This window comes from Vitis riparia, chromosome 13, assembly GCF_004353265.1.
Source record: "Vitis riparia cultivar Riparia Gloire de Montpellier isolate 1030 chromosome 13, EGFV_Vit.rip_1.0, whole genome shotgun sequence".
NCBI classification, from domain to species: domain Eukaryota; kingdom Viridiplantae; phylum Streptophyta; class Magnoliopsida; order Vitales; family Vitaceae; genus Vitis; species Vitis riparia.
In genome coordinates, this window is record NC_048443.1 from 21,028,367 (window position 1) to 21,056,249 (window position 27,883).

General features: G+C 30.0%; 2 protein-coding genes across 2 annotated transcripts; both read left to right on the forward strand.

The window, feature by feature from the left end:
* Window positions 1-1,320: 1,320 nt before the first annotated feature.
* LOC117928403 (annexin D4-like) lies at window positions 1,321-4,460 on the forward strand. Its single transcript, XM_034848291.1, has 5 exons — window positions 1,321-1,470; window positions 2,345-2,560; window positions 3,203-3,427; window positions 4,001-4,072; window positions 4,165-4,460. Exons 1-5 carry the CDS (start codon window positions 1,321-1,323, stop codon window positions 4,372-4,374), a joined length of 873 nt encoding a protein of 290 aa, XP_034704182.1. The 3' UTR covers window positions 4,375-4,460.
* Window positions 4,461-5,459: 999 nt separating this feature from the next.
* On the forward strand, window positions 5,460-23,309 carry LOC117928404 (annexin D4-like). The gene is made up of 6 exons (XM_034848292.1): window positions 5,460-5,583; window positions 5,658-5,758; window positions 20,045-20,259; window positions 21,852-22,047; window positions 22,915-22,986; window positions 23,085-23,309. Exons 1-6 carry the CDS (start codon window positions 5,460-5,462, stop codon window positions 23,307-23,309), a joined length of 933 nt encoding a protein of 310 aa, XP_034704183.1.
* Window positions 23,310-27,883: the final 4,574 nt, after the last annotated feature.

Sequence of the window (27,883 nt, forward strand, 5' to 3'; positions counted from 1 at the left end):
TCTTCAAAAATACTTTTTAGGTTGAAAGTGTTTTTCGAAAACACTATCAAATGGAGTCTAAGAATGTGTCTGTGAATCATTTTAGAAAACATTTTTAGTATTTTTAATACTTAAATGACAAAAAATTTCAAGAGTTAGAAAGATTAAAAACGTTTCATAGAATCATTATCAAACGGACTTTAAGTGCTAATCAACATTTTTTTTTTGTGTAGGATCATGTATATACATAAGGACTTGATCACACAATACATTCATCATAATTTGACCCCCATAGAAGAGGCACATGAACATTAAGCACCGTGATGAGTGCCTAAGTTTCCATGAATCTTTTCATGACAAAATTCTAAAGCAACTTTGACCAACACTGTACCAGTACTAGTATTCAATTCCCATGCCGGCCCACAAGAGATATAGGAGCTCAGCCCAAGCCCAAGCCCAACTATAAATTCATTATTATTAGATCAAAACATATTCAAATTGTTCAAAATCATTATTCCATGAACTAAAATCACCCAAACCTAGGTCAAAGTCTTGATCAGAAAATCAAGTCTTAAAAGCAAAATTCAAACACTATAGTCGGAATCTCATAATCAATGAAAGGACTCCATGATATTGACATGCAGTCCTTTGAGGACAGATGCCTTTCCTCTTCCAACAAGTCATTCCATTTTTTGTGTATATTTTATTCTACTGCATCCATCCCCTTGGATGGATCGTTTACTAAATCATCATCTCATATTCATGTATGAATGAGAAGCCTTTCATCTTATGGCGTGACTCGGGAAAAGAAAAACAACCAAAATGGATCCTCCAAATGACTTTGAAGCTCTCACCAAGGCTTTCTCAGGGTTGCCCCTTATATTTTTCTTATCATTTTTTTAATTTAATTTTGTTTATTTTAGTTGGACACTAAGAATGTGTTTAGAAATTATTTTAAGAAATGTTTTTCGTTGTTTTAGTACTTGAATGATAAAAATTTTCAAACGTTAGAAATGTTATAAACATTTTTTAGAATTACAACTAAATGAACTTTAAGAATGTATCTGATAGTGATTTTAAGAAGTGTTTCTAACATTTTTAATATTCGAAAGATAAAAATTTTCAAATGTTAGAAATATTAAAAATACTTCTTAAAATCACAACCTATCACACTCTAAATTATGTTATAATAGTCTTAAATTGTGAAATTCAACTTTTTTAGGCTTTTGTTATTTTCTATTTGCTTTATTTTATATAGGCTTACCAGGAATTATATGTAGTCCATCTATTTGAAGCAACCTTAATTTGCATTTTTTAGGATTTGGAGTTGATGAGGATTCGATGGTATCGATCCTAGGAATGTGGCATTCGGAGCACTTGGAATCCTTTAGAAAGAGAACTCCTAAATTCTTCTTGGAGGATGAACGTCTTTTTGAGAGGTGGGATGATCACCATATTGCATGCTTAACGAAAGAATTTCCGCGGTTTAAGGTACTCATGTTCTTCTTCTTGTAATAGAAATGTTAGCTGAAAGTCATAATTATGGATATCACATGGAAAATGGTTGAAAAATGTTCTCTTTTTAACTTAGTTTTAATGTATTTTGGTACTAGATATAGCCTATAAATACTTTTCTGTATTCAAAAAATTGCAATATATAATATGAGAAAATTCTAATATATATATATATATATATATATATATAGTACCATTACTTCAAATAATGAAAAATAAAATAAAATAAAAGTTTCTTTTCATAAACTTGTTATTGTTTGCTAACACTTACCCTTTCATATCATCGTTTCATGCCCAATTTATACTCATGGATCAATCGGATTGACTTATTTTTAGATCGACTTATTTTTTAAGTGCTTTTAATTGACACGATGACACATTTTAGTACAATATCCAAATATACTTTTTGTGGAACCTATTCAAAAGGCACCACCAATAAATGCTGTCGCATATGTAATTCAAGTCTCATTATTTTGTAATATTCCAATCTCATTCATTTGTATCACATTTCGAGGTCTCCTTACTCTGTATATTGGTTCTATCCCATTATACCTTGGTCTCATTTGTTTATACCTTAATTTTGTTCCCTTATGCCTTAATTTAATTTGTTTTTATACCATGATTCTTTCTTTATATTTGTATTTTTATTCAATGATCCAAATTTCATCGTATATTTCTAGAAACTGAAATTCGAAGTTTTAGAGGCATTAATTTAGTATCTTAGTATTTTCCTAAAGAGTATTGTATTATATTTTGCCAAGGCACATATATTAGGATGTGATAATATGTTAGTTATGAATGGTTAAATTGTTTGCAATCTTATGACTCTTTTGAATTTTTTTATGGTTAGGATATTGTGGTGCAATGGATCATGCATCGTTGGGAAAGGGATGCTCGTTTGGTGCATGAGGCTATTACTAAGGGTCCTCAAGCATATGGCTTGCTCATTGAGATTGCATGCACAAGATCATCAGAAGAGCTACTTGGAGCTAGGAAAGCTTATCAATCCCTCTTCGACCAATCAATCGAGGATGTTGCTTCTCGACTTGAAGGCATCGAACGCAAGGTTAGTGCCACTTCAGTTAGGTTATCACATCAAATGAATGATATTCAAAGCATGAGCATAGTTTTTATATGAAAATAACAATTTTATCACACAATTGTTATACTTTATAATCTTTTTGAGAATCCATTTCATGTAGTTTTATTACTTCTTGTAAAATATTAAAATTTTCAAATAGTCCTCTTAACGGTTTTATTTATATGATTAAAAATATATTATAATATTTTTATAAAATTAAAAGCATTTATTATGATTTGTGGGATTGATGTTTATATGATGACAAAAGCCCACTTTGTGCTCAAACTAGGCCAGCTCATACGTTTCAAGATTGGGCTATCCCAAGCAATGTGGCCCAATCATTGTGCCATAATATGCATGGCTCTTTTGTTGATAACCTAAAAATTAAGCCTCAAACGCATGACAATATAGTTAGCTAACACCAAAGTTCTTCCCTTTCAAGCCTCATCTTATGTTTGACCCAATTTGAATTAGTACAGGGGCAAAAGAACACAAATCTAACTTGTTTATGATAGATTAAGGCCCTATTTGACATCTTTGATTTTAAAGGTATTTAATAAAGGTTAAATACTTCCATAATTAATGTAAATTGTGGTATAACGAAAATTTTTTTTCCTACATTGATAGCTCCTAGTAGCCCTTGTGAGTTCGTACAGATATGAAGGGTTACGGGTTAATGAGGGGATTGCTAGATCAGAGGCCACGACACTTGCAATTACGGTTCAGAATGTTGATAAGAAGAACCCAATTGAAGATGATGGGATAGTGTGGATTCTAACAATAAGGAGCAAGCTCCATCTCAAGGCAGTGGTCAAGTACTATAAGGAGATTTATGGCAAAAATATAGATGAGGTAAGGAACGAGAATGATATTATAATAAATGTGTAATATACCTTGATTTTTCTTCTTTAAACTTTAATTCAACAACAGTTGTAATTAAAATAAATTTTAAATAAAGAAAAAAAAAGGAAGGTACCATAGTTGTTTGAAGGAATAACAATGATAAGTAAACCCCTTAGTAGATATATAATAATAAAATTGAAATTGTAATATGATATTCCATATTAGTTAGAAGAGAAGTTTTAGGTGTTTTTTTTATATAGTAGACTTTTCTTATTTATGTCATTTGTTTTAAAAACCATGGTGAGTAAGAGCCAATATTTTTACCAAGAGAGCTCTAGTTACTAAGTCTAAATCTTTGGGAAAGGAGTATAACATACCTACCAAATTATAAATATAAAAAAAATGAAATGTAGCAAAGGAAAACAATTTAATATTTTCATATTTTATTTCTTTTTTCTTTTTATAAAAAGTGAAAGAATTAAGTAGGAAAAACAATGAAAAATCACATGAAGGGTTTCTTTGATTTACTTTTCTTATCATCTTAAATTACCAATTTAGTATGATTTTCATTAATCTACTTAGGATCTTGACACTCTAATGAGTTTGAAGGAGACACTTCAGTGCCTATGCAATCCCCAAGCATATTTCAGTAAGGTAAGATTAATTCATCACAAACAACATCTTAGAAATGATCTTATATTTGTTTGTAGAATCATGTATTGGATTGATTGTTTCAATTCTTTTAGGTCTTAAATAATGCATTCAAAGATGATGCAGGCGAGAATACAAAAGAAGCCCTAACTCGAGTAATAATGACACGGAGCAATGTTGATATGAAGGAAATCATAGAAGAATTTGATAAGCAATATAAAGTTCCTTTAACCCAGAAGATTGAAGATGTAGCTCTTGGAAACTATAAGGATTTCTTGGTGAGCTTGATTAGAAGAGTGGCCTAATAAGAATACAACTTGCATTTCTTTAGCCAATATTTTAACAATCTTTTCCATTCTTGTAAAGATGTACAAACACATTTGATGATATTAGTGATATAATTAAATTAAGCTTGTATTTGTTAGGAAGTTTGTTAAGAGTTTGTTATGCCAACTCAGACTGTAAGTAATTAACTGAACCCTCTTGTAATAGCTATATATAGCATAATCAATAATAGACTTAAGTGAGTGTCGTAATTCTCACCAAATCCTTTCTCTCTCTAAGTTCGTATCAGAGCAAGTTTGCATTTGAGAATTCTTTTCTCTAGCTCTCTCTCCATCTCTCTTCTTTCTCTTTCTAAATTCTTCCATTTTTTTCTCAAAATTTTTCTCTAGAAACATGTCTAACCTCTTCTACTTTGGTGCTCCTAATTTGCCTCTTGCCTCTAAGTGCTACTAGTGGCAAGCTCAAGTGCTTTCAACTATATGAGCTTAAGGATGTGAAGGCTTTCTGTTTGGATCTGTTCTAATTCTGCCTCAATTTGTCAAAGTTCCTTGTAACAGTCCTAGTTCTCCACCAACTAGGGTTTAAAATCTTGATTTCCTAATTAGAATGAGTCATGATCAGTTTCTTCTAAGCTAGATTCTTTTATTGATGAGCGAATCAATGCTCAATCATGTCAATCATTGTGCTACTACTATTGAACTTTGGTCCACACGTGAATAACTTTTTTGGTCTCAATCGAAGGCCAAAGTGATGCAACTTTGTATTATGCTATAGAAATTGAAGAAATGAGCTCTTAGTGTAGAGGAGTATATTCTTAAGATGTGAGGTTTGACTAACAATCTTAACTCTATTGGTCAGGTCATTATTGATAAAGATCTTATTCTTTATATTCTTATTGGATTTTATCCTGAATATGAGTCAATCATTGTTAATATTACTTCAAGAAATGATGCTCTCACTCTTCAAGAGGTTCAATTTGTCATATAGACTCATGAAATGATGATTCAACATCAATTGGTCTTTTTGCCAACTGATTTGCAAAATTCTCCCTCTACTAATGTTGCTTATCGTAGATATTTTCTTGTTGTATTGAGTAATGCCAATCATGGTGGTAACTCTCATTTCCGTGGTCATCATGGCCTTGACAATGATGGTTCTAGTCATGGCAACAAGCCAATCTGTCAACTTTGTGGCAAGATTGGTCATGTGGTTGTTAAATGCTACAGAAGGTTTGATATTAGCTTTTCAAGTGTTGATTTGACTAGTTATCAGGCAAATATTGCTTTCACCTCTAACTTTGCAGATCACGAGTGGTATGTCGATAGTAGCGCGACAAACCACATCACTATCGATATGAACAATCTAACTATCAAGGTAGATTACATGGGCAATGAGAAGCTTATGGTTGGTAATGGTTTTAAACTTGTTATTTCTCAGTTTGGAAATTCCTTTTTACCTTACAAAAATTCTTCTAAACCTCTTCTCCTTAATAACATCTTACATGTTCCACACATAACCAAAAATCTTTTCAGTATTTCTCAATTTACAAAATATAATAATGTTTTAATTGAATTTTGTCATGACTATTGTCTAAGCAAGGACAAAGCTTCAAAGAAAATTATGGTGGAACGAGCTCTTAGGAATGGTCTCTATCAACTTGATCTCACACAATCACAATCTTCATAGTCCAAGTCATCTTCTATGTTCAAGGCCTTGCTTTCTCTGCTACAAGAGCCTAGTGTTTCTCAATCTAGTTGTCAAAGTGTGTCAGTCAATTCTTCAATAAAAAAAAGTCTCGGTTCCTATATTGTGCTTCAGTTTCTACCACTACAAAATTGATTTGGATTCAGTCTCTATTTCATGAGTTGGGTCTTTCTCTTGAAAAACCCTCATGTGGTGGTGTGATAACATTGGTGTTATTATGTTACTTCAAATCCTATTTTTCATGCCAAAACTAAACATATCGAGATTGATATTCAATTCATGCTTGAGAAAGTGCTCAACAATGAAGTGGATGTTTGTTATATTCCATATAAGGAGCAAACAATTAATGTCTTTTCTAAGCCTTTGTCTATTTCTCATTTTCTTTTCCTGTGTAACAAGCTTTCACTTAGTACCATCGTTTAGCATGTGAGGGGTATATTAGTGATACAGTTAAATTAAGCTTATACCTATTAGGAAGTTTGTTAAGAGTTTGTTATGCCAACTTAGACTATAAGTAACTAACTAATCCTTCTTGTAATAGCTATATATATCAAAATCAATAAGTAATAGTTATATATATATATATATATATATATATATATATATATATATATATATATATATATATATATATATCAAAATCAATAATAGACTTAAGTGAGTGTTGTCATTTTCACCAAATCCTTTCTCCAAGTGATGAGCATCAATCTCTTCCATACAAACCAGACGATAAAATAAGAATGAAATGCTCATCATTTCAATTATAACTTGGTAATGTAAAACCAAGAACTAGCAAAAAATTCTAAGTGCCACTACCATGTCCTACCTTCTTGCATGCTTATTTTTGAGACCTAAATCAATCAAATTCAGATAGTCCCTCATTGTCTCATGCACACAGTTCACCAACAATTCTGTCATGCTCGTTCAAGTCTCCTTCAATCACATACAAGTGGCATCAATTTGGAAACAAGTAACAGAAAGAAGGTAGCAGATCACACTCAAAAATGGCAATGCACAAAGATGATTTTGTTACCCAATTGATGGATGTTTGACAGAATTTGTGGAGTGGTTCTAGCATTAAAAGAAGATAGGGAGATGTGCAGAATGTTGAAACTCAAATGGGCATACACAGCAACATGCACTATGTTTTGTGACCAACATGCATGAAAACAACTAGAAAATTCACAAATAAACACTCTTCAATTTTCAAGCAGCCGCTCTAGTGATCCAAATGCTTGAGCTATGCATTGGGTTCTTAAAAAAGTGTCCAAAAACACTATGCACCACTAAGAAACATATTATAACACATACATGAATGACCTATACTCAAATTGCAACCTTTCATCTCACTAATACTCAAGAAATTATGGTAATCATATAAATCGTGGGCAATTCATAAACAATTGATCTCAATCATGTAACCACTTCACTAAATTATCCAAACAATTAGATTAATTGTGAACCTGAAGTCAGACCATTTCAAGAGTGAAAGGGATATGATAATTATAAAATCAAATAACTAAAACTATTGCCTAAGTGCCCAACTTGCTATTTAACTAAAATGATTCATTTAACTAGCTCAAGCCCTCTATTTAAATCATGTCGGATCCATTACATTATACTAACTCATTCGATTGAATTGTAGTTTGACCAATTTTTTTATAACATAACAATTCATTGATCATTCAAGCACAACGACAATATTACTTCTGCGGCATAACATAGGTTTTTTTTCGTCTTTTTTTTTTTTTTTAATTATAGTACTTAATGTGGAGTTATGATCCTTAATTGTCGAAAACCACCTTTCAAACATAAGATATTATCCTATTCCATGCAGTGGTCTATTCCACTTAAGGGTAATTCGTACTATTACAAATGACGACTTTGACTCTTAGTTTAAAAATGCAATTTACTACACGATTAATGTAACATTTTCACTTTAAGAAATTTTAATTTTTGAACTAAACCAAACATGAGTTTTCAAAATAAAAAATCAACAGGCATGATTTCATAATTTACTTGAATCGTAACTTCATACAAAAGTTAAACCTAAGAAGATTTCCTAGACAAGGATACAACATTCAACCTTATGTGTTTGGCATTATATCAAATTCCTTCTTTACTTTGTTACTAAATTTTGATAAAGAATTCAAGTGATTGAAGGGATAGAAATAGAAAAACACACTTTTAAATGAAAATTAACAATTTTGACACCACTCAAACCTTTTAGAAAAACAATAATTAGAGAATCAATTAAATGATAAACGATCCTAAATAAACTCTCCTCTTAAATGAATAATCCTAGACCTAAAATTATGACATCACTCCAAAGAAAAATCGAAACACTATCCCTAAATTCAAAACCTATGCTCATCGAAGACAACTATGCACATGACCTAAAAAGAAAAGACCTTGTAGCACTAGGGACATAGGGCCTTGAATGTGGGGATAAAGATAGCTTAAGAAAAGAATAAAACTATAGTCCAAATAAATATCTATACATGGAAGATCTTAATTTGGAACTTGAATTATAATCTCTAATGTTGGTAACTTCCTTCTTCAAAGAAACTATTAGAGTTTTTTATTATTCCAGTCTCCAAATTCTAAGTGTAAATGGATACCAAAAAAAAAAACTTGATTAGGAGAAAATAAAAGAGAGATGAAGAAGCTCAAACCTTTGGAGAAAGGATTGTTGGACTCATCATTGAACCTACTATTTATAAGTAGCCCTATTAGTGAAAGATAAGGATTCCAAACTAAATGGATAATAATCTTCATTCTATTTTTTTTAACTAATTTAATTCAAAAACAAATTTTGAGTTTTATGGAATCGTATCTACTTATGCATCCTCCTTTTATTTAACCCATATGTTGACAATGAATTTTTTAAAAAATAAACTAAAATTCTAATTCTAACATCTCCCACTCATAAACATTGGCCAAAATCTGTCTTTTTTTTTCTCTTAATCTTGCATCAAGTCACTTTTTTCATATAGAAAAAGAAATGTGTTGCATGATGAGAAGCTATAAAGTAGGAGTGTTTATACTAAGTGTCCATCTCACTAGCGCAACACATCATTCGGAATAAAATATCTCATTTATAGCCCAGACTTGTTAATCATACCAGTTCAAGCACCTTTAAAAAAAAACCCCTCAATGAGTCATATCTCAATTAGAAATGTTTAACCTCAACTCATATACATATTTGTACTCATAATTATATCGAACACAAAGTTGATATATGAGCTACAAATAGTGGTGTGTTATTAGCAATCTTCCCCAACCACTTATGTCAATTCATTTAGGTTTGACTATTTTCCTAACATATTCCATTCGACCGTATCATTCATGACCCTTGGATTACATGTTAAAGTAGTGACATTTTACCCTTGCTGCATGACATAGTCCTAGGTTCAAGGGTATAGAGTAAACTTTATAGTAACTAGTCTATAAGAGTTCACATAATGTTGGAGCAGGGATCCATCTAACAACTCTCTCTTATAGTTGTAGATAGCACATATAGTATTATGATATGTATGTCAAGATGGAGCTCCCACAAAAGTGGGTGTGTCACTCTCTAATGTCATAGGAATCTTAGCCTAGTCGTTTCCCTAAGTGCCTAACTTGAGTTTCTTAGCACAATCATTTATCAAGCACCTACCTAAGGTCTCACATTTGGCTTTGTTCATGCTATATGAATTTGTAGAATAACTTCACATTTGACTTTTATCTACCAACTTAGGTAGGAGTCCAAAAATTAAATACATATTGAGAAAATAAAGGCTAATCTTAATAAGGAAAACACCCAAAAGGGGGGTAAATTAGGTTTTAAAAATTCTTTTTCAATTACAATAAATTCAAACAAAACAAGCACAAATATAGAGAGATAAAGTTAGAGAAAACAAACTCAAATTTTATTGTGGTTCGGCACCCCTTGCCTACGTTCAATCTCCTTAAACTCCTAACCGAGTGAGGTATCCACTATACTTGAAGCTTTAACCAAGCTTCACATATCCGAACTATATGCTAGAGCAGCTATGTTATCACTAAAAATAGTGATAGGCTCTTTGGATAAATCCATGACTTTTAGGTTTTGGAATAATCTCCCCAACCAAACAGCCTCCTATATGGTCACTAAACAAGTGACATATTATGACTCCATGGTGGAAAAAAGCAATGTAGGATTGTTTCTTACTACGCCAAGTAATAGTAGTGTCATTGAGTAAGAAAGCATATCTTATAGTAGATTTGTGCTCATCTCTATCACTAGTCCAATCTGCATTACAGTATCTTCTTAATCTCCAAGTCCCCATCTTGATAGTAGAGGACAAAATCTCTAGTCCCTTTGAGGTAACAAAAAATCTTCTTAGTTGCTCGCCATTGAACAGGGCCTAGGTTACTCTTGGTAATGACTAACCAATCCAACTACAAAACATATGTCAAGTCGAGTACACAACATAACATATATCAAGCTTCCAATTGCACTCGCATAAAGAACTCTTGCCAGTTATTTCCTTTCCTCATCATTCTTAGGGCACTGATCAAGACTCGAGGTGTAACTTTTCTCGATAGGTGTGTCAATAGGTTTGCAATTTTGCATCCAAAACTGGTCTAGAATTTTCTTAATATAAGTCTCTTGAAACAAACCAAGAAGTCTTCTTCAGTGATCCCTTATGATCTTAACTCCAAGCACAAAATTTGCTTTCCACATGTCCTTTATATCCAAAGTAGAGGGCAACCACCTTTTGGTGGCAATAATTATGTACATGCCATTTCGAGCTAATAGAATGCCATGTCCATGTCTATGTCATATTTCTTAGTTAATATAACATATTGGTTAGGGAAATTTTTTTCCACTTGCTATTCAATCAATTTTGTCAATTTTCCTACCAAAAGGTCAATCTAATATTTCAACCAATCATGTCATATATTTAATTAAAAATTCCCCAACCAATATGTTATATTAACTAAGAAATTTAATAATAAGCATAAAAATTGTGGTTTTTTCTTTAGTTTTTTTTTATTTTATTTTTGTTGAAAGTGATATTTCATTTAACCTGGAAGATCATTTAAGGACCCACATATCTATCTAATCTAAAGCAAAATGTGTACTTAAATTTAAGGTGTAACATGATTCTCACAATTTGTTGCTTCTTTTTCATAATTATAGATTTTTAACTTTATTTCTTTTTTTTTATTTATCATTATGCCAATATGTCATTCTTATGTGAATCAACGTAATCCATTATAATCATATTAGATCTACTTTATTAACTTTAGGAGAGAGAGAGGCACAAGTGAGTCATTTTCCATGAACATAAGAGCACATATCTTTTCTTCATGCCATTGAATCAAAGACTTTGTCAAAGTTATATGGTTGCTTCACAAAAAAGAAAACTGGGTAAGGATGCAAAATATATATATATATCATATTAGGGCACATGAAGCTTTTTTAAACTTTAGAAGGCATATTTATATAACAAAATCCTAACAAGTTGGGTATGACAAAAGAATTTTTTTTTTTTACCACAAATTTATTATAAAAAAAATGGCTTGAGTGCTTAAGCGCTTATCAAGGGCAGTTGAGCACCTTGGGTTCTTGAGCACTCCATGAAATGTTTTCACAACTTGGCAGTGTTTTAGCCCACTTTTTCCATAAAACCATCCTATGCCTTTTTATTTACCATTAAGCTTACTAACCACTTTCATTTCATACTCAACTGTATACAACATACATAAATTGATGAACTCAATCTTCAATGACCAATATAGTCTCAGTGAAGTATGTAGAGTGGATCTGGTAATGTTTGGAAACAAAATTTTAAACTTGAATTAAACTAGATAATTTAGCTCACCAACACTCCTCATCTTTCTTCGTTGCATTTTCTTCTCCATGAATTTACTTACCTGCAACACCTAAATCAATTAAATCACGGGAAAAAGAAACTACTTTAGTCACTGATTTTTGGTGATTTTCACCATTGGTAGGGTAGCTTCTGTTTTAAGATTAAGCATCCATTGGTTACCTTTCCAAAATTTGGTTTCATGGATTTCCATTAAGTATGTATTGTTTTAACATATTTCATGCATGTAACCATTGTATTTGAGCTCAAGCATACTATAATGGATTGATGCAAACTACACTTATCAACTCATGGTTTGTTGTAGGACTACTACTTGAACCTTGATTAGGGATGGTTCCTTGAGGAACCAAATAGGTAGGTATCTCTTTGGTTATGAAGGTTTGAATTTTTGGAATTGATAAAGGTTTTGACTTGGAGATGTTGGAAACCATTGGTTGTTAGTACCAATAAAGGTGGGTTCTTGCTCTTTAATTAATAGTGGCAAAGGTGAGGGTGAAAGCCTTAAAGGAGAGAACATTGGGATTTTAAAACAGGTGAAAGCTAACTTAAGAAGATCCCATGTGGATGTGATAGGAGGCATAGACATGTCTTTGGGCATCAGATCCAAAGTACTTATTTATATTATCATGATGTAGCATGGATTAAACTTTGGTGTGTGACAAGTTAATTATTACTTGAGCTCTATTCTATGTTATTCTCAAGCTCTCCCATTTGATGTTCAATGTGATGAAATGTAAAATTGTCTATTTTACATCTAGTGGTTTATGCACATGAACGTGATTATTTCTTCTTCTTAATCATATTTTGAAGTGTGGAATCATGGTAGGATCTTGAGTATAGATTAAGTCATGTTCTCAAATTTTTGGGTGTGACATAACCCATAATAAGAAATTTTTTTGCCTAATCTTTATAAAATAATAATAATAATAATAATAATAATAATAATAATAATAATAATAATAATAATAATAATAATAATAATAATGATAATAATAATAATAACAATAATAATAATAATAATAATAATAATGATAATAATAATAATAATAATAATAATAATAATAATAATAATAATAATAATAATAATAATAATAATAATGATAATAATAATAATAATAATGATAATAATAATAATAATAATAATAATAATAATAATTATTATTATTATTATTATTATTTAACCACCGAAACATTTACCACCTAAAAATCATATTATTTAACCACCGAAACATTTACCTACCTAAAAATCAAATTATCAAAAGATCAATTTAATATTCTAGCTAATTTGATTATATTTTATCATGTATTTACTAAAAATTGCCTAACCAATATGTTATATTAACTAAGAAATATAAATAATAAGCATAAAAATTGTGATTTTTTCTTTAGTTTTTTTCTTCTTTTTGTTTTTAATTTTTTTCTAATGTTGAAAGCGATGTTTCATTCAACTTGAAAGATCATTTAAGGACCTACATATCTTATCTAAAGCAAAATATGCAGTTAAAGTTGAAGTGCAGATGACTCTCATAATTTGTTGCTTCTTTTTCATATTTACAGATTAGTAACTTTATTTTGTTCTTTGATCATTATGCCAATACGTCATTCTTATGTGAATCCTCAACGTCATCCATTGTAATTGTATTAGATCTACTTTATTCATTTTAATAAAGAGACAGAGACAAAGACAAAGAGAGGCACAAGTGGGTATCCTTTTTCATGAACATAGAAGCACATTTCTTTTCTTCACCATTGAATGGAAGTCTTTGTCAAAGCTATATAGTTGCTTCACAAGGAAGAAAAATGGTTAAGGATACATAATATGTAACTCAAAAGATTTCTTTCCTCCTAGCCAAGAAACAAAGAGTAGTTAGCCTATTGACTTTGAAATGAGAATATTTTAAAAAAAAATCAACCTTCTCTTACTATTTAAGAAAAGTAAGGGTAAGTTAGTTACATAGGAATGAGAATAAGAATGGGGATAAAGAAAAATTAAATACATATTGAGAAAAGAAAGGCTAGTCTTAATAAGGAAAACACCCAAGATGAGGGTAAATTGGGTTTTAAAAATTCTTTTTCAATCACAATAAATTCAAGCAAAAGAAGCACAAATATAGAGAGATAAAGTTAGAGAAAGCAAACTTAGATTTTATAGTGGTTCGGCACCCCTTGCCTACATTCACTCTCCTCAAACTCCTAACCGAGTGAGGTATTCACTATACTTGAAGCTTCAACCAAGCTTCACATATCCTAACTATATGCTAAAGCAGCTATGTTATCACTAAAAATAGTGATAGGCTCTTTGGCGAAATCCATGACTTTTAGGTTTTGGAATAATCTCCCCAACCAAACAACCTCCTATACAGTCACTAAACAAGTGACATATTATGACTCCATGGTGGATAAAGCAATATAGGATTGTTTCTTACTACGCCAAGTAATAATAGTGTCATTGAGTAAGAAAGCATATCTTATAGTGGATTTGCGCTCATCTCTATCACTAGTCCAATCTGCATTATAGTATCTTCTTAATCTCCAAGTCCCCATCTTGATAACAGAGGACAAAAATCTTCTTAGTTGCTCACCATTGAACAGGGCCTCGGTTACTTTGGTAATGACTAACCAATCCAACTACAAAACATATGTCAAGTCGAGTACACAACATAGCATATATCAAGCTTCCAATTGCACTCGCATAAAGAACTCTTGCAAGTTATTTCCTTTTCTCATCATTCTTAGGGCATTGATCAAGACTCGAGGTGTAACTTTTCTCAATAGGTGTGTCAATAGGTTTGCAATTTTGCATCCAAAACTGGTCTATAATTTTCTTAATATAAGTCTCTTGAAACAAACCAAGAAGTCTTCTTCAGTGATCCCTTATGATCTTAACTCCAAGCACAAAATTTGCTTCCACATGTCCTTTATATCCAAAGTAGAGGCCAACCACCTTTTGGTGGCAATAATTATGTACATGCCATTTCGAGCTAATAGAATGCCATGTCCATGTCTATGTTATATTTCTTAGTTAGTATAACATATTGGTTAGGGAAATTTTTTTCCACTTGCTATTCAATCAATTTTGTCAATTTTCCTATCAAAAGGTCAATCTAATATTTCAGCCAATCTTGTCATATATTTACTTAAAATTCCCCAACCAATATGTTATATTAACTAAGAAATTTAATAATAAGCATAAAAATTGTGGTTTTTTCTTTAGTTTTTTTTTTCTTTTATTTATTCATTTATTTTTATTTTTATTTTTATTTTTATTTTTGAAAGTGATATTTCATTTAACCTGGAAGATCATTTAAGGACCCACATATCTATCTAATCTAAAGCAAAATGTGTACTTAAATTTTAGGTGTAACATGATTCTCACAATTTGTTGCTTCTTTTTCATAATTATTGATTTGTAACTTTATTTCTTTTCTTTTTTTATCATTATGCCAATATGTCATTCTTATGTGAATCAATGTAATCCATTATAATTAGATTAGATCTACTTTATTAACTTTAGGAGAGAGAGAGGCACAAGTGAGTCATTTTCCATGAACCTAGGAGCACATATATTTTCTTCATGCCATTGAATCAAAGTCTTTGTCAAAGTTATATGGTTGCTTCACAAAAAAGAAAACTGGATAAGGATGCAAAATATATATATCATATTAGGGCACATGAAGCTTTTTTAAACTCTAAAAGGCATATCTATATAACAAAATCCTAACAAGTTGGGTATGACAAAGGAATCCTTTTTTTTTTAACCACAAATTTATTATAAAAAAAATGGCTTGAGTGCTTAAGTGCTTATCAAGGGCAGTTGAGCACCTTGGGTTCTTGAGCACTCCATGAAATGTTTTAACAACCTGGAAGTGTTTTAGCCCACTTTTTCCATAAAACCATCCTATGCCTTTTTATTTACCATTAAGCTTACTAACCACTTTCATTTCATACTCAACTGTATACAGCATACATAAATTTATGAACTCAATCTTCAATGACCAATATAGTCTCAGTGAAGTATGTAGAGTGGATCTGGTAATGTTTGGAAACAAAATTTTAAACTTGAATTAAACTAGATAATTTAGCTCACCAACACTCCTCATCTTTCTCCATTGCATTTTCTTCTCCATGAATTTGCTTACCTGCAACACCTAAATCAATTGAATCACGGGAAAAAGAAACTACTTTAGTAACTAATTTTTGGTGATTTTCACCATTGGTAGGGTAGCTTTTGTTTTTAAGATTAAGCATCCGTTGGTTACCTTTCCAAAATTTGGTTTCATGGATATCCATTAAGTATGTATTGTTTTAACATATTTCATGCATGTAACCGTTGTACTTGAGCTCAAGTATACTATAATGGATTAATGCAAAGCTACACTTGTCAGCTCATGGTTTGTTGTAGGGCTACTACTTGAACCTTGAGCAGGGATGGTTCCTTGAGGAACCAAATAGGTAGGTATCTCTTTGGTTATGAAGGTTTGAATTATTGGAATTGATAAAGGCTTTGCCTTGGAGATGTTGGAAACTATTGGTTGTTAGTACCAATAAAGGTAGGTTCCTGCTCTTTAATTAATGGTGGCAAAGGTGAGGGTGAAAGCCTTAAAGGAGAGGACATTAGGATTCTAAAACAGGTGAAAGCTAACTTAAGAAGATCTAATGCGGATGTGATAGGAGGCATAGACATGTCTTTGGGCATCAGATCCAAAGTACTTATTTATATTATCATGATGTAGCATGGATTAAACTTTAGTGTGTGATAAGTTAATTATTACTTGAGCTCTATTCTATGTTATTCTCAAGCTCTCCCATTTAATGTTTAATGTGATGAGATGTAAAATTGTCTATTTTACATCTAGTGGTTTATGCACATGAACGTGATTATTTATTCTTCTTAATCATAATTTGAAGTGTGGAATCATGGTAGGATCTTGAGTATAGATTAAGTCATGTTCTCGAATTTTTGGGTGTGACATAACCCATAATAAGAAAGTTTTTTGCCTAATCTTTATATAATAATAATAATAATAATAATAATAATAATAATAATAATAATAATAAATTAATAATAATTTAACCACCGAAACATTTACCTACCTAAAAATCAAATTATCAAAAGATCAATTTAATATTCTAGCTAATTTGATTATATTTTATTATGTATTTACTAAAAATTACCTAACTAATATGTTATATTAACTAAGAAATATAAATAATAAGCATAAAAATTGTGATTTTTTCTTTAGTTTTTTTCTTCTTTTTGTTTTTTTTTTCTAATGTTGAAAGCGATGTTTCATTTAACTTGAAAGATCATTTAAGGACCCACATATCTTATCTAAAGCAAAATATGCAGTTAAAGTTGAAGTGTAGATGACTCATAATTTGTTGCTTCTTTTTCATATTTACAGATTAGTAACTTCATTTTGTTCTTTGATCATTATGCCAATACATCATTCTTATGTGAATCCTCAATGTCATCCATTGTAATTGTATTAGATCTACTTTATTCATTTTAGTAGATATAGAGACAGAGACAAGAGAGGCACAAGTGGGTATCCTTTTTCATGAACATAGAAGCACATTTCTTTTCTTCACCATTGAATTGAAGTCTTTGTCAAAGTTATATAGTTGCTTCACAAGGAAGAAAAATGGCTAACGATACATAATATGTAACTCAAAAGATTTCTTTCCTCCTAGCCAAGAAACAAAGAGTAGTTAGCCTATTGACTTTGAGATGAGAATCATTTTAAAAAAAATCAACCTTCTCTTACTATTTAAGAAAAGCAAGGGTAAGTTAGTTACATAGGAATGGGAATAAGAACGGGGATTAAGAAAAATTAAAATACTATGTAGAATAAAGGGAATTAAAATCCTGGCTAGAATGGATTTTAGTTTCAGTGAGAACAAGTATTTTATTCCTATACTCTTATTTCTAGAGTAGTAAATAGAAAATAAAATGAATTTTCATTCTTAATTTCTATTTCAATGTTCCAAAAATACTCTAAACCTCTAGTCCCTTAAATGGAATCTACAATAGTTTCATTAATGTTTTGATAATGAAATTACTTAATTTTGAAGGCTGTTCTACTTTTTTATCTCAAAAAATGATTACATGTAAATAATACACTTGTATTTTTCTCGAATCTTTATTTATTTATTTTTTTTTAAAAAGTGGTGCAAAAACACTTTTGTCAAATACTTTCTTGCACCTTTCGGTCGAAATGTTTCTTGAAGAAATTATAAAATAAAATAAAATATGGTTTCTATAATATGAGAAGAATTTTAAACTTTGGAACCTCTTATCACTTCTAATTAACCAAGCTAGATAATGTGCCCTTCTCCAAGAGCAAGTTTGGCATAAATATAGATTTCATTGAACATGTTAAAAGTCTTAAAATTTGGAACCTCTTTTGAATATTCCTCGTAAGGAGCTCCTTTAATAAACAAATAATTCAAAATTTTGAAACCTCTTTACAAGATTCTCTGTTGGAGTATATATCTCACTGTTATCTTATGCATATCTTTTCTATTTTTTAATAATTATATATATAAAAAATTATCCTTCTAATTTGAGAATTCTATATATAAATATTGTCTATTCTAAACTTTGACTTTCATGAATGCATTTAGAGAAGTCAACATTTATGAGTGTCAAAATTTCTTTTGCTATTTCATAATCTAAATTAGCAATACATAGTATTTCCATTGTTGTTGGGGAATAAAAATCCTTTATTGTCTATTCTAAAATTTTTGAAGAATCACTTGAAATGATTCTTAAATTAGTACTATCGATAAATGCTTCTTCTAAAAAATCCATATTACTAAAAATACTATAAAAATTACTGTTTTTTAATTTACATAGACACTAAATAATTCTCTATAAAAATAAGTGTAGTAGCTAGAAGTACTATTATAAAAAATGCTATAGACCAAAAGCCTCCTTGTCAAATTCACTTCAAAGGACCCCTAAACATTTTTTTATAAGCTAAAACCACCCTCAAGTATGGCTCAAATTCAAATTAAAAAGATTCAAGTCTTAAAAGTGGATAAAACTTCAAAAATAACTTAAGAATCCCATAAATGAATGCAAGTACACTATGATGACCACATACAATTAAGACCTTTCCCCTCTCCCACTAGTCATTCCATCTTTTAGTCTCATGGTCCTGCTTACCCTATATACCCCTTTATCTTACTTATAAAATTAATGCCATGGTGGAGGTAAAGAAGGACACCACCACTCTTGTTGCCTCCATCAAAAGAAGGAAAAAACAAACAAACAAAGAAGGGAAAACAATTATGTCTTCGTTAGATGCTGTCGCAAAGTCTTTCTCTGTTTCTCACTCTGGTAATTTTTCCTTCTCTCTTAACTTTGTTTTTTTCTAAATCACAAACAACTGCCTTCTTTTACAGTATACTTTCTACTCATTCATCTATTATTTTCTTAATAATTCTAGTGAAAATTTGTGACAGTAAGGATGATTACATATGATCTCATGTCCCACATGAAACCTTTTTTTTTTTTTTTTTTTTGCAATTTACACTATAGTTTTTTCTCCTCACCGGTTAATGAATACAGTCTACAAATTAATATAACAATTTTTAATTTAGATACAATATTAGATCTGGAGAGCAAATGTTACATAATTCCCATATTCAAACATTTTTCAGTTTGTTTGTTTGTTCTTTCATTATTGATATTTATTAGAAGGTTGAGATAATCTTGATTTACATTTCCATGAATATTTGGAGTTGACGAGAAATCAATGTTGGAGATCTTAGTAAAATGGCAATCAGAACACTTGTCAACTTTTAGGAATGAAACTTCTTGCATCTTTTTGAAGGATGAACGCTTCCCGTTTGAGAAATGTGAAGAAATTCTTCTTAAATTTCTAAAAAAGGAATTTAAGCATTTTAAGGTATCTATATATCAAATTCAAAACTAGATATTTATGTTAACATAAAATTAAAGATATTTATATATTATTTATCATAAAAAAAAAATTAATTCTTATAAGAAAACAAAAATTAAAACGGAAGTACAAAAGATAGGGAGACTAAAGATGACTTAAGATTAGTTTTTGCAATAATATGATTAGTTTTTTTTTAACATTTTTGTGGTCAGGATGCTGTGGTGAAATGGACCATGCATCCTTGGGAAAGAGATGCTCGCATGGCAAGGAAGGCTTTGAAAAGAGGCAGTCAAGCATATGGCCTACTCATTGAACTTGCATGCACCAGATCATCAGAGGAGCTCTTGGGAGCTAGGAGAGCATACCAGTCCCTCTACAATGAATCGAGGAAGACGTTGCTTGCCGAGTTGAAGGCATCCAACGCCAGGTTAGTACCACTTTTAGTAAAAAAAATAAAAATGCATCAAATGATATTTGAAGTATATGATCATATTTTTAGTTATTATATTTGAAAATAAACTTTGACTTGGATTAGTGAGATATTATGCAATTTTTTATAAAGTGAAGAGCATTTCTATCTTATAAATTTATTGAAGCATTTTGACCAATTATTTCTTAAGAAAAATGCATTCGTCTTCCTTTCTAACACATATTTTTTTCCATAAATGATGGTTGGGCATATGAGCCTACTCTTCTACAATTGGTGTTTGGAATTTTTTTTCGGTTCAAGCCACCTATTTTGAGCCTTAAAACCCCATTAGTTGGACTCTTAGAAAGTCCTATAATTGTGTCTTCTCTCAATAAAGGAGTTTTATGTGGTGCAGTCTTGGTTAGGGTACTATGAGAGGTAATATATAGTCATATTAAGGAACCAATCGAGAATTAATGTGATCATAATTAGGTAAGATGATCATATTTAGAAAGTAACTTGGTCATATTTGAAAGGTAACTTAGAGACTATTTAATATTATTTCTAGAAAGTACTTTTAGTATATAAAAAATGGTTTTTAAAGAAAAATGAATCATTTAAAAAAATTTTAAAAACATTTTTAAGAATTAGAAGGTCATCTAAAAATACTTGTAAATAACACACTTTTACTATAAACATTTTAAGTAAAAATATTGGAAATACACTGTTAAAAAATGCATTTGACAGTATTTTTATTCAAAATATTTTTAGTGAAAGTATTTTCTTTGAAAGTGTTTTTTTTAAAAAATATTCTATCAAGTATTTCTCTGAAAGTACTACAAGTGATTTTTCAAAATTTTAAAAGTGTTTCTTAAATTTTATCAAACATTTAATTTCTTTTTTCCTTTTATTTAAAGCTTTGAAATGGGCCTCAAAAGCATCCCACCCAACTTGCTGCAGCCCACACCATCCATCCAAGCCTTCAAAAGCATGCATTCTTGTTGTAACCCAATCCACACCTCATGCATAAGATGGGAGCATCCTTTCCACAAACATTAGAAAAATTATTCACCCAAAGCACACCACCAAGACTTGAACCCTGTATTCTGCATGGAATTTAAGTCACTTGCCAGTAAAGTTGTATTGGCCTTGGTTTCATAAGATGCATATTACATATTTATTAGTTTATAAAAAAAAAAAATTAGTATATATGTATTATAAATTAATGAAAATAAAATTATTGTAAATAAGTTAAATTTTATTATAGTAATTAAATGTAAGAAAATATAAATTTATAAATAAAATTATTAACATTTTTAAATAATATATATATATATATATATATATATATATATATATATATATATATATATATATATATATATATATATATATATATATTTCATTAAAATAACTTCAATATATGTATTATTATTATTTTTTATCATTTTTTAGTTTTTCATTATATTTTTACTATAAAATATTCACTGATATGTTCCCCATATATTTGATATATGTATAAAATCTAAGTATCGATATATCCATGATAACCGATATTTTAATCCTTATTTGTATCAATAGTTTTTGGTAGCACTTGTAAGTTCGAATAGATATGAAGGATCACGAAAGAATGATGTGGCAATTGAATCGAATGCTCAAAAACTTAATAAAGCCATTAGAAATGGTGATAAGACGATGCTAATCAAAGATGAAGAGATTGTAAGGATTCTAACAACAAAAAGCAAGCCTCATCTTGAGGCGGTCTTCAAATGTTACTATGATGATTTCGGCAAGGACATTGCAGAGGTATAACATGGTCATGATATTATATTTGTAAATTCTTAGGGCATGTTTGAAATATTAGAATATGAAATGGGAACAGGAAATCTATTCCATGTTTCATTTATTATTTTATTTCAAAAATAGAGATAAAAAAAATTACAGAAAAATTTTTTATTTCTTTTTTTTTAATTCTTGCTTATCAAAGGCACTTTTTATTCTTTACTTAAACATTAAAAAATGAATAAAGTGAAAAGAAAAATGTGAAAGTTAATCAATATTAGACTTAAAGTTAGTATCTTTTATCCTTCTTTGTTACCGTATCTTCTTTTTTTATCTCCTTCTCGTCCTTTTTCCTCTACTATTATTAGTTTTTCACACTAGACTAGGAACAAAAAAAAACCCATTCCATTTTCTATTCATTTATAACTCCAAATTATTTATTAAATATAGGAATAAAATTAAATTTTCAATCTTGTGGATGCAAAATTCTATCTTTTTCGAATTTTGATTTTTCTCTTTTACATGATGTTATGATTTTTATTTTCTTATTTTCACATAACAAATACATTCTAAGAAGTAATTTGATTGAAATATGTACTTTGCTAATAGTTTGACACATAAAATTACGAACATACAAATTATAAGGAAAAACATATTATTTTGAACCATGGAACATTATTTATGCAGTTTTTTCCTCTATTTTTATTCTTTTTTTGTTTTATAAATTCTCTTTTTAGAAAAAATAAATAAATAAGTAGGACAACAGTTCTCATTCTCATGTTGCTTTGAACAATTCTTTTCATTGTAATATTTATTAGAAGTCATTTTTCCTCGAATTAGCTTTCAAAAATATTCATTTTAATATAATTCCTCCTTATTTAATTTATTTAGGATCTCGGTGAAGAATCAGGTTTGAAGGACACAATTTATTGCTTGTGTGCTGCTCCAGCGTATTTCAGTAAGGTGAGATAAATTCACTATAACACATTACAAAAATGATCTTTTTATTTTTATTTCTTAAAGCATTTCTTGAACTATTTTTTTTTTCTTTTTAATCTTAGATTTTAGATTCAGCAATGAAAGCTAATGCAAGCAAGAAAGAAAAAGAAGCCCTAACTCGAGTTATTGTAACCCGAACTGATGTTGATATGAAGGACATTGTTAAGGAATATAATAAGCAATATGGAACTCCTCAAGCCAAGAAGATTGAAGATGTAGCTCTTGGAAATTATAAAGATTTCTTAGTCACGTTGGTCCAAAGAGCTCTAGCTAAAGGAAGTGAATAAAAATGCCTTTCTTAATGAACTTGTTCTTTTTCTTTGAATCAAACTCTACTTATGCTTTATTTTCCTATGTTTGCAAGAGCAATGTGTAATAATAAAAAGTGCGGTGTTCTTATGAAGTGAAACTTTAATAAATCATTAATTCTAGTATGATTGAGTTCCAAAGCATGTCTTTTAATTGATTGAAGCATGGTTATATAATAATATTCTATTTGGATTAAGGATAGTGCATGACAATAACATTTAATTTCAAAAAACCTATCTTCATAGCATATTTTTTTCTTTTTTTTTTTTTTTATAAAAAAAATGGCCTTTTGGGCATTAGGTTAATTGGCCAACTTCTTCTCTGAACCAAATCATAAACTCTGAACCCTACTTTAAGTTTGGATTGTACATTAATCAATCTAATTAAGTGATATTTTAAATCAACTCAAGCTCTAAGGTTGATGTTGATCCAACTAATTTAACCTTAGTCGTGTCAATCGATGCATTAACAAGCATGCAAAAAAAAAAATTAAAAAGAAAACTTACTTATTCCATCCTTGTAATGCCACTACAACAAATATGAGGTTTTGCCACAAACTAATTTGTGATTAAAAATTAGTATCTTGTGACAGAAGATTTTTTTTTTCCACAAATTTTATTTTATTATTATTATTATTATTATATTTTTTTTTGCGAGTTTGTTGCTCTAATTCTATGAGCAATTATTTTTAACCACTAAATTTAATTAATCAAAAAATGGCTTTTTGATCACCTTCAAGTCTCAAAACAATCACACAAAGTATAACTAAATCAAATTTTCTCTTTTTGTTATGCAATACTCAAATAACACAATTGGATTGGGTGCTCTTGAAATCATTAGAATTTTACTAGTAATCAAGACAATCTAGTTTCTACAAATACTGGCTATGGAAACTTCACCTTTGCAAATTATTTTTTAGTGTTTTTGATGCACCAAATGGTTGCATGCAATGTAGGTATCAAGTGCCTATAGATTGGAAGTCCCTGATCAAGTTCCTGAAAATAGGTAAAGAGTCATGTATGAATTGCATTCACTTTTTACTCATTAACAATGTGTAGAAATGACTAGTTGGAATGTTGCGCACAAGTACTACTTCCATGAATCTAATTAAAGATCTATTACTTCCTTGAAGTTACTTCAATGCAAAAACCCTATTAGAAATTCTAACTCAGCTACCAAAAAAAAAATTGTGGTTCAATTAAAGAAGATGAAGTAATTTCCATCATCCGCACCTTAGTGATGGCAGCGCTATGTTCATCTTTGTAGAGGTTGGAAGTTGTGATAAGCGATGTGTTGCTTCTTGCACTCATCAATATCCAAATTATTTCTTCATGATAGCATAAAATATCCATGGAAAGCATTGTGAGGAATATAAAGGCTATGTTGGAAAGTGTGGTTTCCATTCTTTAGAATAAAAAACACTTAAAACATGTTTGACAAATGGTGACTTAAAAAACAATGTTGTCTATCTCTTCTCAAAACTATGTTTTCAGAGAACATATTTAAAGATAAAAAACACTTAGAAGACATATGGAGAGCACATCATTCTCACTTGTTCTATAGCAATGCTCCTTCTCTACTTGAGACTCATCTCTACAAGCACAACTCCATTGGCATCGACAACATCTAGTTACACCTTGTCCAGAAATTGTTTGATGATTTTTCTAGACCCAAAAACAATAGGGAAACTTTATGATAAAGTAATACAAGTATTTATGTTTTTGTGAGTGTTTAGTTAGGTTGATAATTTTGGACAAATTTCCTAAGTGTCTCTTAACTCAATTTTTCCAAATCCTTCTTTGAACTACTTGCCTAATGAAGATCAAAATGATGAATTTGCTAAGGGACCAAAAGATGTAGTTGAGCTTGTAGATGGATGAAATGAATCAACCAAGTTTTTCAAATTAGTTATTCTAGAACTATTTATTTCTTAAAAGAGTTGAGGAGGTCAAGACAACTTTTCTTGTCTAAGTGTTTAAACGCCTTGTTTCAATATCGATTTAGATTTTGGTGAGGTCGATTTAGGTTGCTTTTTTCTTTATGTTTTCTTAACTGTTGGATCAAGGGTTTCGTTCCATTTAAAACCTAAAATTGATTCCTATTTTGGGAGGAGATACATGCAGTCGTTCTCCTTCCCTCTTGAGCTCTCTCTATCCTTATCTAATTAAGCGTGTTTAGTTGTGAAGAAAATTCTCTTTTTGATCTTGATTTCCAAATTGTTTTTCATTAGATTTTCTTAAAAAATAGGTTGATTATTCTGATTCATTCATCTTTCAATTTCCTATTTATTTAGGTTTTGGCTGAAAACTCATTTTCTTCTTCTATTCTATTCATCTTTCCATTACTATTTATTTTGGTTTTGGATGAAAATTCATTTTCTTCTTGATTGAACTTCAAGAAGAAGTCAAGGTCAAGCTTGGTGAGGACTTCAAGAATGTTCCAAAATATGAAGGCATGCAGCTGAAGTGAGAAGGTGTGGGTTAAGCAATCCGTGAAAGATTAGCAAACTTGAGTTAAGTAAAAACCTTCTACGCATTGGTTACTCTTGATAGTGGAATTTTTTTTATCATTGGTAGATTCATAGTTTTTTTAATATCTAAGGAGATTTTCCACATAAATCTTGTGTCATTGTCTCTTTGCTCTCATTCTACTATTTGATTCCTTTCCAATGTTAGATATCATTTGTTACTTAAGCATGTATGTTGAAAGGATGAAATATGAGCTGAAATGGGTATAATTACCTTTTGGATATTCTTGAATAATTTTTTATTCATATTGTTAATAATATCAAGAGGTAATTGGAAATGTATTAGGAAGATAATTGTTCTTATGAATTAATGTAATTAAGGAGTGTTAAAGCATTTGCATGTGACTTGTATTTATAAACTATTGGGAGGGTATTATTGCATTCATTCTTGCTTGTGATAGTCTTTATCCTTTGTTGAATAGTTGTTAAAAGAAAGGAATATAGCTAAATAGTTGTTAAAAGAAAGGAATATAAATTGTGATGATTCAAAGGGAATGATAATATATGTTAGGGGATCAGGGGACTTGGGAGGGACGAATAAGTGATTTTATATAGATTCAAAAGGTATTTATAAAATCACCTATTCACCCCCACCCCCTTCTCTCTCTAGGTGTAGTTCATCATTAAGATTCACCTTCGATTTTTAATTCAGCAAAGAAGTCGTGAAATAGACAAAATGGACTAATGTTGATAAAATAAAATAATATTTTTCTTTGTGCATTCCATGTTCTCCTTCTTCCAACTCCCTTTCTATAAAATACTTTGAGTATTTTTTCCATCCAATAAAAAGAAGTAGAAAATCAAACACATGTTTCATCTTTTTTTTATATGATTTATTAATGTCATTAATGACCTTTCTCTTGATAATTCCTCATTAAATAATTATATGGGGACATAATAATATTTTAAGTTAAATTTTTACAATAATGTGTAGAAGAAAAGGTTTTAGAAAATTGATTATGAGAGGGTGTTTAAGAGTGATTTTGGAAATTTTAAAAAAATTAGATATTTAATAAATTTTAAAATCACTTTATTTAATGGAAAAAAAAGAGAATGATTTTGGAAATTTTATTAAAATTAGGCATTTGATAAAATTTTTAAAATTACTTAAAATTTTTTTAAGAATCTCTTGAAATGATTCTTAAACTAGTCCTATTGGTAAATGCTTCTTCTAAAAAATTGATATTACTAGGAATGCTATCAAAATTATTGTTTTTTTTTATTTACATAGACACTAAATAATTCTCTATAAAAATAGTTGTAGTAGCTAAAACCACTCTCAAGTCTGACTCAAAATCAAATTGAAAATATTCAAGTCTTCAAAATGGATAAAACTTCAAAAATAACTTAAGAATCCCATACATGAATGCAAGTACACTATGATGTTGACATGCGATTAAGACATTGCCCCCCTCCCCCAAGTCATTCCATTTTTTAGTCTTCTTACTTACCCTAAATACCCCTTAGCTTACTTATAAAATTAATGCCATGATGGAGGTAAAGAAGGCCACCATTCTTGTTGCCTCCATCAAAAGAAGGAAAAAGAAAACAAACGAAGAAGGGAGAAAAATTATGTCTTTGCCAAATGAGAGCCGTACTCTCGCAAAGGCTTTTTCTGGTTCTTTCTTCTTCTCCCTTGACTTTATTTTTTCTAAATCACAAACAATTGCATTCTTTTACATTCAAATTGTTTACTCTAGTTGTACTTATTGTGGCATGTTATTTTCTTAATAATTCTAGGGAAAATTTGTGACAATATGGTGATTTCATATGATCTCATGTCCCATATGATTTCAAATTGTTTATTTGTTCTTTCATTATTAATATTGATTAGAAGGTTGAAATAATCTTAATTACATTTCTAGGAATACTTGGAGTTGACGAGAAATCAATGATGGAGATCTTAGTAAAATGGCATCCAGAAGACTTGACAACTTTTAGGAATGAAAATTCTTTCCTCTTTCTTAAGGATGAATACTTCTTGTTTGAGAGATGGCAAGATTATCATATTGCATTTCTAATAAA

Bases quoted from the DNA above. Each gene is read 5' to 3' on its own strand.
- LOC117928403 (XM_034848291.1), top strand. From the start codon at position 1,321: ATGGTATCGATCCTAGGAATGTGGCATTCGGAGCACTTGGAATCCTTT. The intron at 1,471-2,344 runs GTACTCATGTTC...TTTTATGGTTAG, and splicing joins AAGAATTTCCGCGGTTTAAG to GATATTGTGGTGCAATGGAT. The intron at 4,073-4,164 runs GTAAGATTAATT...CAATTCTTTTAG, and splicing joins CCCAAGCATATTTCAGTAAG to GTCTTAAATAATGCATTCAA.
- LOC117928404 (XM_034848292.1), top strand. From the start codon at position 5,460: ATGGTGGTAACTCTCATTTCCGTGGTCATCATGGCCTTGACAATGATG. The intron at 5,584-5,657 runs GTTTGATATTAG...CTAACTTTGCAG, and splicing joins GTTGTTAAATGCTACAGAAG to ATCACGAGTGGTATGTCGAT. The intron at 22,048-22,914 runs GTATAACATGGT...TAATTTATTTAG, and splicing joins TCGGCAAGGACATTGCAGAG to GATCTCGGTGAAGAATCAGG.